This window comes from Paroedura picta, chromosome 2 (genome assembly GCF_049243985.1).
Source record: "Paroedura picta isolate Pp20150507F chromosome 2, Ppicta_v3.0, whole genome shotgun sequence".
In the NCBI taxonomy this organism is placed as follows: Eukaryota; Metazoa; Chordata; class Lepidosauria; order Squamata; family Gekkonidae; genus Paroedura; species Paroedura picta.
The window spans coordinates 158,965,252-158,977,984 of record NC_135370.1 but is presented as its reverse complement, the minus strand read 5'-3'; the positions used below and the strand labels follow the sequence as shown (position 1 = coordinate 158,977,984).

Genomic DNA, 12,733 nt, shown 5'->3' with positions numbered 1-12,733 from the left:
CACTTTTCACTGCCTGAAGGAGTCTCAAAGTCTCAATTCCCTTCCCTTCCTCTCCGCACAACAGACACCCTGTGAGGTAGGTGCGGCTGAGAGAGTGCTGAGGGGACTGCTCTGTGAGAACAGCTGTAACAGAACTGTGACTAATCCAAGATCACCCAGATGGCTGCATGTGGAGGAATGGGGAATCAAGCCCAGCTCTCCAAATTAAAAGCTGTCAGTCTTAAACATTCCACTATGCTGACTCTGAGTTGGGGAAAAGTAGGTGAGTGACGTATTTTTTTCCTGTGATCTCCCAGGTAATAATGGCTAACATACAGAACAGAAGCCCGAAGCCAGGACCTGCGGCACATGAACAAGAGCTGGGATATTTTTTAGAAACAGGACTTCAAAGGGCTCATGTCTTATACTTCAAAAATGGGTAAGATTTAATCTGCCATTCTTCTTGATCTTAATTTTAAAAAACCTGCCAGAAAGTGAACTAGACAAGCTGTGGGTTTAGTCACAGCATTTCAAAAGTAATACACAGTCTGGAAACAACAAACCTTTTATGACCGTAGGCTTTCCCTTGCACTGAGTAATGCCCATTGTGTGCCAAATGCATTGCTTGGTATATTTTGCAGGCACCTGACTGGTTGCAAATATATTTTAAAGTTTCTCAGTTTTGTGCTTAAGCTTGGATATTAGAAAAAAGCAAAGAACTGTTGACTTTAAATATCTTTTTCCTAATCTCTTCAGTTACCACTTATTTTAACATTGTGCTGCAGGATAAACGTGCATGAAGACCAACAGTATGTATATGCATTTTCATTTGTGACAACTTAGTAGACCCCTGTAGACTATGCATGAGAGGTCATTCATAATTTTGTGATAACCTTTTCTAAGAGTTGCCTAATAAAGATAGAGGTTAAAAAATGAGAGTCCAAACACTGCAGAAAATGAATAAAAGGAATTTAAACCTCTGTTCATTTTTTAAAGTCTTCAAAACTTGGTGTGCTAGATTTGGGACGAGTCTGCTGTTTTCTCCCCCTTTGAAAGGTGTGGCTGTAATCTTTCAGATTCAAAAAGCCTGTATAAGGAAGGATCAAATGTCTTGCTGTTTGTGTAAATGGGTTCGATGTAAACAGTCATAACTGCGAAAAAAAGCTCCCAAGTTTCGAAACTGTTTCAATCAGGTTAGCATGTAATTGATCACTGGAGTTCTTATAGGCTTTCATTATTCGTATTTTGAGAAACTATTTGGAATAATGCATGACCTCTGAGTTTTGACGTAGTTCTGCTGCCATCAAGAAAAATGGAATGTTAAGATTGCATTTTTCTTAGTGTCCCTCCTGGAGGGGTGCGGGCGGAAGGGTACCTGGTACTGCACCACATCCTTTTAGTGGGAAATATGGAAGAGAATGAGCTATAGAATGCATGCTCCCAAGTTCACACAGTAAAAATACAGGGATTTATTATACTTACATGGACAAGAAACTTACATCATTTGGGGGATTCATTTAGTGGTTTAATCAATAGTACACCATTTCCATCAGATTTTAGGAAGGCTGTAAGAGTTGATGTAATTCTCACACTAGAAGGTTTCTCTTAGGCATAATAAGTTATTATTTGATTCCTGTCCTTATAACAAAGACCTTCTCCAACTTCCCTGGTGAGTGGACCCAGGTGGGTCCTTTGACCTGCTGGAAGGCGCGCTATTGGGATGCCATCACAATTAGCCATGAATTTGGGACTTTTCAGCTTTATGTTTTTTATCTTCCTCCCATGAGTAAGAAGAAGAGTTGGTTCTTATATTCCGCTTTTCTCTACCCGAAGGAGTCTCAAAGCGGCTTACATTTGCCTTCCCTTTTCTCTCCCCACAACAGACACCCTGTGAGGGAGGTGAGGCTGAGAGAGCCCTGATATCACTGCTCAGTCAGAACAGTTTGATCAGTGCTGTGGGGAGCCCAAGGTCACTCAGCTGGCTGCATGTGAGGGAGTGCAGAATCAAACCCAGCATGCCAGATTAGAAGTCCACACTCCTAACCACGACACCAAACTGGCTAAATACAGTAAAGTTAGAAAAGCGTGTGGAGACATTAGTAAAAGGGAACTGTTTGTATTAACTCATTTAGTCACAAATGTCCAGCTTTTCAAAAATTTAATTTTTGGATTTCTATTGCAGTTAGTCTTCTAGGTTTATCAGTTTTTCGCTTCCAATACCATAAAATGAACCCCAAGGGGAGGGGGCAGCTTTGAAACATTATTGTAACCAAGTACGTCCTTGTCAAATAGTTAGTTTTGATGGAACAAACCTCCTTAAGTCCTGATTCTTCCATATTTTCCTTAGGTAGGAGCATTTCCATTCTCTTAGTTACTTTGTTGCCTTACCCTCTTGAGTTGTTTGTTTGTGTTTGTTTGTTTTGCTATTCCTTTTTCCTACCTGAGCAATCTAACTATACATTGTAAATATCAGTGTGAGTGACTTTCCCCTGGTGCCCCTGTTGGGTCAAAGTCCTAGAGCTCGTTGTATTGTGACCTGCATTTGCCTCTGTATCAGAGGGGCCACTACACACATGATTTTGAGAAGAATATTGTATAGTGGTTTAAGTGTAGTTTTTTTGAATGAGAGGTGTTTTTTCCCCAGAAAACCATGATTTGCAGCCGTTTCCTCTTGAACGTACACTCTGTGATCAACTTCTGTTTTCCTCTGTGCCAAATGTGAAAAGACCTGAAATTTATGACGTTTAGGATGCATTCAAAAACAAGATTTGAAATGTTCAGAGGCAGAAAATATCTACAACCCAGTGCTAGGAGATCTCAGCCTCTATGCCCTGTTTGTTGTCTCTCCAAGGCAACTGGCTGGACATTGTGTTGAGACAGGATGCTGGACTAGGTGGGCCTCTGGGCTTTTCCATCAGGGCTCTCTTATGTTCTTGCGCTTTGTTTTGGTGTTAGGTTTTTGATATGTGTGTGTGTGTGTGTGTGTCTGAGGCCAATTCCACATGGGGACAATGCCCCAACATACCACTCGTTCAGAGGTGAAGGAAACTCCTGATGCCACATGACATGGACACTGGCCGCCTCACTGCAGGCACCGGGAAGCTGCAGAGCAAGAGTACGCGGATATCTCCAGCATTCTGGTAGTGAGCCAGGGCACCAACGGGGCCTCTGCCGATGCATAGCCGTGTGTCAGCAGACAATCCGGGTATCACTGCAGGAACCGTGATAGGCCCACCCAACGTATCTCTGCCCACAGCACCCTCGTGTGGCTGCGTTGCTCCAGGTCGCATGGAGGAAATACCAGTGGGACGGTACCCTTTCTGTGGGTATGAAGCTGCAGACTACCGAACATTATGCCCTCCGTGTGGAATTGACCTGAGAAAAGGGGGGTGATGTTTCAGTCATCTGACAGAAATGCTGATTTTATGTACTTAAGCTGATTGTGAGTGGGTGGGCAGGAAGGGATGTGCCAGGGTTTGTCTCTTGTAGCCCTTCCTTGCATACCGAGGGAATTGCTGATCACCACTCTGAGATGGTAGGTGAATTTCCTCCAGGCCAAACTGGATACTGGAGATTTTTGGTAGGGGGGGATCACTGGGGCATGAAATTGGGGTCACTGTCAGTGGGTAGATAGTTGCTAGTTCCTGCATTGTGCAGGGGGTTGGACTAGATGTCCCCAGTGGCCCCTTCCAACTCTGATTCTGTGATGAGAGAGAGACACCAAACTGTATTATGAAAGAGCCCAGATATCAAGGCTTGTACAGATTCATAAATGCACGAGATGATGATATTTTTAGAATCATAGGACCGTATCTTTCAGAAAAATACAGGTCAGGAAGCTCTGTGGATGGGATTCCAACCGTTGAGTGTTTGCTATAGGCATGCTCTTTTTTTTAGTGTTCTGTTCTTTTAATCATTGTTCAAGTACTTATGTCCCTTGTGAGTTAACCTTGGCGTTGGCATTACTGGTTAGCTGCTGAGACCCTTGGGAGGGCCCACTGCTGATTCAGTGATGCACCAGGCCAAGCATCATCCCCTGCAGCAGATGCTAAGTGGACAATAGGATTTAGTTCCCCTCTCCTCCTCCACATGCAGCCAGCTGGGTGACCTTGGGCCAGTCACATGTCTCTCAGAACTCTCTCAGCCTCACAGAAGAAGAGTTGACTCTTATATGCTGCGTTTCTATACCAGAAGAAGTCTCAAAGCAGCTTCCAGTTGCCTTCTCTTTCCTCTCCCCACAACAGACACCCTGTGAGGGAGGTGAGGCTGAGAGAGCCCTGAGATTACTGACGAAGAAGAAGAGTTGGTTCTTTTATGCCGCTTTTCTCTACCCGAAGGAGTCTCAAAGCGGCTTCCAATTGCCTTCCCTTTCCTCTCCCCACAACAGACACCCTGTGAGGAGGGTGAGGGTGGGAGAGCCCTGATATCAGACCTGCCTCACTGTTGTAGGGAAAAGTGGGGTATAATAATTCACTGTTCTTCTTCAAACCTCCTTGAGTGATGGCAGCTAGGAAGAGGAACGTCAGCTGCCACTTGCTTTCGAGTGTCTTCTCTCAGCATGGCAGCAGCTGCTTCCTCTCTTAACAGCTACCGCGGCCTTGACGGTGGCACGAAACATCAGATACAAAGTAGAGTAAACTCGATACATGTTAATAGTATTATTGCTCAGAAATGAAAAATGTTTTGGACAAGTGAGCTGTGTCATAGGGCAGTGGTCCCCAACCCGCGGGCCGCGAAGGCCATGGCGCCGGGCCGCGGCTCCCTCTCCCTGCCCCCCCCCCGCAGTAAAAAACTTCCCAGGCTGCAAGCTTGCGGCCCGGGAAGCTTCTTACTGCGGGAGGGGGGGGGAGAGGGGATCAGGGCCGCGCCCGCGCCCGCATACCCAAAATGCGCCATGTGTGGCCAAAATTGCGCATGCATGGAACTTTTGCGCATGCGCGAAAGGGCAGTGCATGCGCAATTTTGGCAGCGCATGCGCATGTGCGCAGCATGCGCGGGCGGGCAGTTGCCCTGCCAGTCCCCAGCCTACGACCACTGTCGTAGGGCATCATGGGAATCGGAGGTCAGGGCTGCATCTGTGAGCAGGGGAGGACTGTGCCGCTGGCAGAACAGCTATCCAAACAAATTCCGTTCACTTGCAAGTAGCTCTGCCCAAATGGCCACTGGTTCTGCTTTTGTCCTTTTTACCAGTTGTTTGCAAAAGCTTGTCATTAGGCAAGCTGTTCAGATGTGTCCAGACAATTCAGATGTGCCAATTTACTTGGTTATTCCTGCTTCCCTACTTGAATAGAGTCTCACCAGCACTTCTTTACGTTTTGACACAGAGTAATATTAACAACAAAAGTGCGTTTAGTCAAGGCTATGGTCTTCCCGGTTGCAATGTATGGCTGTGAAAGTTGGACCATAAGGAAGGCCGAGCGTCAAATAATTGAGGCTTTTGAACTCTGGTGCTGGAGAAGACTCTTGCGAGTCCCTTGGACTGCAAGGCGAACAAACCGGTCAATCCTAGTGGAGATCAACCCTGACTGCTCCTTAGAAGGCCAGATCCTGAAGATGAAACTCAAATACTTTGGCCACCTCATGAGAAGGAAGAACTCCCTGGAGAAGAGCCTAATGCTGGGAGCGATTGAGGGCAAAAGAAGAAGGGGACGACAGAGAATGGGGTGGCTGGACGGAGTCACCGAAGCAGTCGGTGTGAACTTAAGTGGACTCCGGGGAGTGGTAGAGGACAGGAAGGCCTGGAGTATCATTGTACATGGGGTCGCGATGGGTCGGACATGACTTCGCACCTAACAACAGCAACAACGATAATAACAATAATAGTAATAATAATAATATTATTACTGTCTTCAAAGCCCGTTCGTAAGCCCCCCCCCACCGCCGCGGGGAAGCCATCCCCGGCCCCTCCCCCCGGCGAGGCTGCGGCTTACTCAGGTGCATGGCGTCCTGACTGGAGGGCCCGCATGATGTGCGGGTGGGGCAGCTGGCTCCTGGAGTCGGGCGCTCCAGAGGCTGGCCCAATCTGGATGCGCACAGAGGCATCCGGGCACGGACAGGGCCACCTACATGGCCCTTTTAATTTTATATATAGGCCCATGGTTAAGATTATTATTATAATAAAACCAGTTTGAGATTTTTGTTCTTGCTATTGAGAGTTTTATCACTTGTGTACCTTGGTACCTTCCAGGTCCGTCAGTGGATCTAGCTAATCTTGCAGTCATTTCTCAAATGGATACCACCGACTAGATAGATACAAAAAGGAGGCAATGCAATCTAGCCCATGTTGGTTGAATGGAACTGTAAAGGCGCAAAGAGCAAATGAACTGCCTGTGATTGCATGCTTTTGACAAGGTGGTCAGTTTAATGACCAGAATAACAATGTCACATGTGTATGTGGTGGGGGGGGGGGAGAGGAAGGCTGCATCTTCCCCAATAAATTATATACTATAGTTCCTGAACTAGGCACAAACAGCTGTAATGACCAGGTGCTCACCATTGTACGGAGCTTGTGATTAATTTTGCCATTGAACATGGAGGCAAGATGATCTGGACCTGGCCTTGTCCAGTTTTGGTAGTTCAAACATCGTATATTCCCTTGGTGTTTTTGTCGAAGTTTACAGTAAACTTATTTATACGTAACATCTATAAACAACGTTAACCTTGAAGTCATATCCCAGGAAGTATTAATTAGCTCAAGGAGAGAACATGAGCCATGTTGCTTTATCTCTTAAATGACTCTCCACTGGCATTTCTCTCCTGTCTTGTATGTCCTTTAAATTAATTCCGAATATTTCCCTGCCAAGATCACCTTTCTGTCCCATTGCTGTGAGCCTGTCAGCCTTTTATTTGCATCTCTCAGCTGGCTCCTCATTACTGTGGTTTAATAATAATAAGGGTAGTAAAGCAGTTGTTTCCCCAGTCTTGTATGGATAAAACCTCACAAAACAGAAAAACATGTTTGAATAGAAAGAGGCAATAACATCCCTGTAGATGTTCTGGTAAGACGAGCTGTCGAAGACATTTTAGTTTTTCGTCTTGAAGTCTGCTTGTACTATGTCATGCGGACTCAGCTTTGTCTGAAGTTTTGAATGTGGAATGGAATATTAATCAGATATTTTTATACTTATGATGTCTAGTTGTTCTACCGTAAAGTTCAACAATGCGTTGACTGCAGAATGAAGCAGTGATCTGTACAAACAAAGCAACCCCTCCCATGCAATGTTTCCTGTATAATTTCTTCAGTTCCATGTAAACCGCCCTGAGCCTTCAGGGAGGGAGGTATATAAATGTGAAATAAATAAATAAATAAATTCCTCCTATCTTTAATTCTGTACTTTTAATTTTTTTTTCTTTACAGAGTTCATGTTTAGTGTTTGAATGGCTTCTGAATTTTGGTATGCTAAATAGTTTGGACAGATAAAATCTCGCTTAGCTGGCATTGTCCAGAACCCACATATTTATTTTATTGGCTGACTATATGGAGTTCATAGAATCATAGAGTTGGAAAGAACCTCCAGGGCCATCAAGTCCAACCCCCTACACTATGCAGGAACTCACAACTACCTGCCTATCCACAGTGACCCCAATTTCATGCCCAAGTGATCCCCCCCACCAAAAATCTCCAGAATCTAGCCTGGTCTGGAGGAAATGCAACTACCCACAGCGGCAATTAGCAATTCTCTGGGTATGCAAGGAAGGGCCACAAGAGACAAACACTGACATATCCCTTCCTCCCCCCCCCCCCCACTCACAATCTACTTAAGTTCATAAAATCAGCATTTCTGTCAGGTGACTATCTAGCCTCTGCTTAAAAACTTCCAAAGAAGGAAAACCCACCACCTCCCAAGGAAGCCTATTCCACTGAGGAACTGCTTTTACTGTCAGGAACTTCTTTCAGATGTTCAGCCGAAAATTGTTTTGATTTTTTTTAAAATTTATTGAATTCCTGCATTGAGCAGGGGGTTGGACTAGATGGCCTGTATGGCCCCTTCCAACTCTATGATTCTAATTAATTTCAACCCATTGGTTCTGGTCCAACCTTCTGGGGCAACAGAAAACAACTCTGCTTCATCTTCTATATGACAGCCCTTCAAGTATTTGAAGATGGTTATCATATCCCCTCTTAGTCATCTTCTCTCCAGGCTAAACAGACCAAGCTCCCCCAACCTTTCCTCATACATCTTGGTCTCTGAACCCCTCACCATCTTCATAGCCCTCCTCTGGACACACTCCAGTTTCTCTACATCTTTCTTCAGTTGTGGTGCCCAAAACTGTTCACATTACTCCAAGTGAGTTCTTACCAGAGTGGAGTAAATCGGTAACATTACCTCAAGTGATCTGGACACTATAATTCTGTTGATATAGCCTAAAATCCCATTTGCCTTTTTTAGTTACCGAGTCACACTGATGACTCATGTTCAGTGTCTGGTCTGCTAAGACCTCCAGATCCTTTTCACACGTACTGCTACCAAGACAATTTTCACCCATCCTGTAGTGATGCATATGATTTTTTCTACCTAAATACAGGACTTTTTTATCAGTATAGAAATTCATTTTAAGTCAAGTTTCTCTGTAGAAGGTTCAAAAAGTACAGATATGCTGCAGCCTGAATCTGTGGGGCAGTGCAAGAACAGCTTGTTTTTTTAAGGAAGGCAGGGTTTTAGATGAATATTTTGTGTACAAGGTCTGCTAAAATATAGTGTGTATTAGATCTAATTATATAAAGAAGGGTGGTAGGCTGTGGCAATCAGATTTTCAAGCGTGGGTAGCAAATTGGGAAGCAGCCTCCAGATATGCTTCCTTTCCCTTTCATGAGTGATTTCCTCCCCTCCCTTCTTTTGCTGACAATAACTTCAGGTTACATTTTTACAGATTAAATCATGCAGACCAAGAATCTTCATAATTATGGTTAGCAAACTGAGTACAAATAGGGCAGGGCAGTGGCCCAATGTTATGCATATGGTCCCAGGTTCAATCCCCGGCTTCTCCAGTTACAAGCATCAGATAGTAGGTGATATGAAAGGCCTGGGACCCTGGGAGTCACTGCCACTCGGAGTAGACCATACTATCTTGAAAGACGAATAGTCTCATGCAGTATAGGGCAGCTCCATGTCTTCATGGGCTGGATCCATTATTCTGGGAGCAGAGCTCTGCTTGCAGTAGGGAGCTGCCTACGATTCTGCCCAAATTCCAAATGTCACCTAAGGCTCTTTTGCTTTTCATCTTCATCTCCTAGTTATAGTTTCCCAGGAGAAAATGGCTGTAGTCCATGGACATCTGGAGGACCACAGGTTGACTACCCCTGCCTTAGAGGATGTACTCTATGACATTACACCCCCAAAGTCTCCAGCTATTTTCCAGCCCAGAGTTGGCAGCCCTAATTAATTTGTACCTGATTCAAAAACCAAGTTTTGCCTATTTTTCCTCCACTGCTAGGAATCAGGTTGACCCATGAGTTACCCCTCTTTTGCCCCCAGATCTTGGTATCCTATATGATTACTCAGCCAGTCTACTAAGCTTCAGTTCTAAGCGGCTGATATTTTGTTAATGCATTTTTAATTTTTTGGGATGCCTAGAGATCAGTATTATTAATAATGAATGACAAATTTGCTGAAAGTTTTCATATACTTTCTTTGGAGACGGGGTTGAAAGCAATGCTGTTCTTAAGTCAATTCCCACCTCTCACCAGTTTGTTTCTACATGAATTTTGGAGGTTTGTGCTTCAGGAATTAACAACCTAGAGCGCTCCTTAGAAGAATCTTGCTAATTATCTTTTTAAGCATGCATTAGTGGGGAAAGGAAGCAAATTTAACTACACTAATGATTAGCCTGGCTTGATGACCAAGGTTCAGAGTTTATTAAACCCATCCAAGTCGTTACTCTTAAAATATTAACATAGCAGACTTTAAAGTTACAATGAATTAATTCCAGTTTAAGATCCTGTTATGTAATTTATATTTTTAATGAAACAGAATACTCTGAAAAAAATAATATATAAAGTATATAGTTGGGAAATTAAACACTGGTGCCATATGAGTTATGTTGGGCAGAGTAAATAGCCTTTGTTGAAAACAAAAGAGAAGCTTAGGGGATATAAAATTACCCAAGCAGAGGAGAATAGATTAATCAAGGAAATGTGAGCTGCCCTAGTTTGTACAGTTAGAGCTTCCTCAGCTGGCTACCCATTCATTTTCTTTTCTAGTTGATACCACTGAATGCGTTTTATTAATATGAACAAAACCATCTGTCAGAATAAATGGACAAAAAAGTCCCCAAAACTGGCAAGATCCCTCAGTTAACTATGTGCTGGCAGACCCTTCTGCCCTTTGATATCATATGTTCAAAATGTCCTTATTTGAAATGTTGATTCAGTGACCTGTAAATTATAATACTGCTTATGTACTGCTTTGGATGCTGTGAGACAGCGGTTGCCAACCTCTTTATTACTGGGGACTGATCAATGCTTGACAATTTTACTGAGGCCCGAGGGGGGGTGTAGTCTTTTGCCGAGGAACGTCGCCACCGCCCCCTGCTCCACTTGCTTTCCCACTGGCTCCCCGACTTCCTGCCGCCTGTTGGGGGGTGCTGCCAGCAGCAGCTGCGCAGTGCCACACCGAGGGGGAGCCCCAGCCATGGTGGCCACTGGAGAGCACCAAAGATGAGCCGGCGGCAGGGTGGCAGGGCAGCCCCCGAGGCAGCAGCTGGGGACGAGGAGGAGCCACGGCCCAGTACTGACTGATCAACAGACCGGGACCGGTCTCTGGACTGGGGGTTGGGGACCACTGCTGTGAGATACCCCCACTATCTTTCATTGTCCCTAATAATTTGCAAAACTGTTCTCCTGTTTGGGGGGCAGGGAGCAGATCACAAGTTGCGAGCAGTGACAACAGAGCCCTAACTCTGTTTACTAAAAAGAACAGCAATTACTGTGGGTGTAAGGTTTGAGCTGCTTAGTGATTATAGTTAACCATTTCCTCACTTGTTATCCCCATTCTCCCCTTCCCTTCCACACAGTTCCAAATTTATACTCTGGAGGGTGGAATGAATAACTGGAGAGTGATTTGAAACTGAGACTGTGATTTACAACTGCTTTTGTCTTAAAGAAGCAACCCACCCTGGGGAGGTCTGTTGGTTGAATGCATCTTGTATGTAGCCCCACTATAACTTTAAAACAAATCACCTTCCACTGGCCCCTGAGCCTTCCTCCCATGAAAACCACTGCAGATTTGTCCAACCCAAGGGGCCACCAGTATGCTGTAGTTAAATTACTGTTCTCACCATTGTTCTACTGTTCTGCTGTTTTATCATACTGTTCTATTCTCATCTCTGTGTTATTACTCTTTACAACTACTGAGTCATCTGTGCCGTTCCACTAATTTTTATGTATACCGCTCTGAGCCCTAGGGTGTTGTTGTTATGTGCGAAGTCATGTCCAACCCATCGCGACCCCATGGACAATGATCCTCCAGTCCTTCCTGTCCTCTACCATTCCCCGGAGTCCATTTAAGCTCGCACCGAATGCTTCAGTGACTCCATCCAGCCACCTAATTCTCTGTCGTTCCCTTCTTCTTTTGCCCTCAATCACTCCCAGCATTAGGCTCTTCTCCAGGGAGTCCTTCCTTCTCATGAGGTAGCTAAAGTATTTGAGTTTCATCTTCAGGATAGGGTAGGGCGGTATATAAATATAATAAACAAACAAACAAAAATATTATAGCTTTTTTGCAAGCAATTAGGAAACAGAATGAGCAGCCGGCTCAAGGTTGACTCAGCCTTCCATCCTTCCAAGGTCGGTAAAATGAGTATCCAGCTTGCTGGGGGGTAAACGGTAATGACTGGGGAAGGCACTGGCAAACCACCCCGTATTGAGTCTGCCTTGAAAACGCTAGAGGGCGTCACCCCAAGGGTCAGACATGACCCGGTGCTTGCACAGGGGATACCTTTACCTTAGGAAAGAGAAAAGGGAAACCCTTTAATCCCCCCCCCAAAAAAAAGTGTATAAGCCAATAGTAAGACATACAGTTAAGTGTTATGAGATTAGAATTTCAAAAAATAGAAGGAAATGTCAGATTTATTGTATCATAAAATGGGGTATACATTCTGGGGAGCAAAGAAAGATTTATTCTGTGAGATGAGATACATGCATTTGGCAAGCTTATATCAGAAACAACTTAGTTTAAATATTATTTCTGAGTAATCAATATGCAGAGGGCACAGATCTGCCCACGTAATGCCTTTCTCCCCGTGATTAATTGTGCCAAGTGTTTTCAGTATTCTTTGTGTGGCCTTCCACTTCATTTCTCCTCCTCGTGTTTTTTTTTTTAACCTCTCATATGGAAAGCTTCCAGACGTAGGAATTGCATGTGTTTATATGTATTAGAGTTAGAGCACTTCAGTATGATCTTAAAACATTATGTAATGCTGCATTAAGAAGTTTAATAAAGCAGCTCGGAGGCCCTGCAGAAGAAAGTAATGCAAACCTGATCACTATGCCAAAATGCAGTGCACTGCATTTTTCTTTTTACCCTGACAAGAGTGCTGATTAACTAACTTTTAATGCATTTTAATCTCACTTCACTGCACTGCCTGGGTCACAGGTGCTCTGGCATAATAGAAATCATTATTATGCTGGAATGAAATCATCCCGGCTAAATGGAGTGCAAATGCTGGACCATCAGTTGCTGTAGAGCAGGGGTAGTCAACTTGTGGTCCAGCAGGGGCTCATGGGAATTGTAGTCCATGAACATCTGGAGGACCA

At 44.4% G+C, this 12,733-nt stretch overlaps 1 protein-coding gene across 5 annotated transcripts in view; it reads left to right on the top strand.

Moving 5' to 3' along the window:
• Window positions 1-12,733, top strand: part of TTC7B (tetratricopeptide repeat domain 7B) — a 149,513-nt gene that overhangs the window by 36,850 nt on the left and 99,930 nt on the right. For all 5 annotated transcript variants that reach the window (XM_077323483.1, XM_077323479.1, XM_077323480.1 and 2 more), the window contains one exon: window positions 297-418. In XM_077323483.1, coding sequence (XP_077179598.1) covers window positions 297-418 — 122 coding nt within the window. The remainder of the gene's footprint in view (window positions 1-296; window positions 419-12,733) is intronic.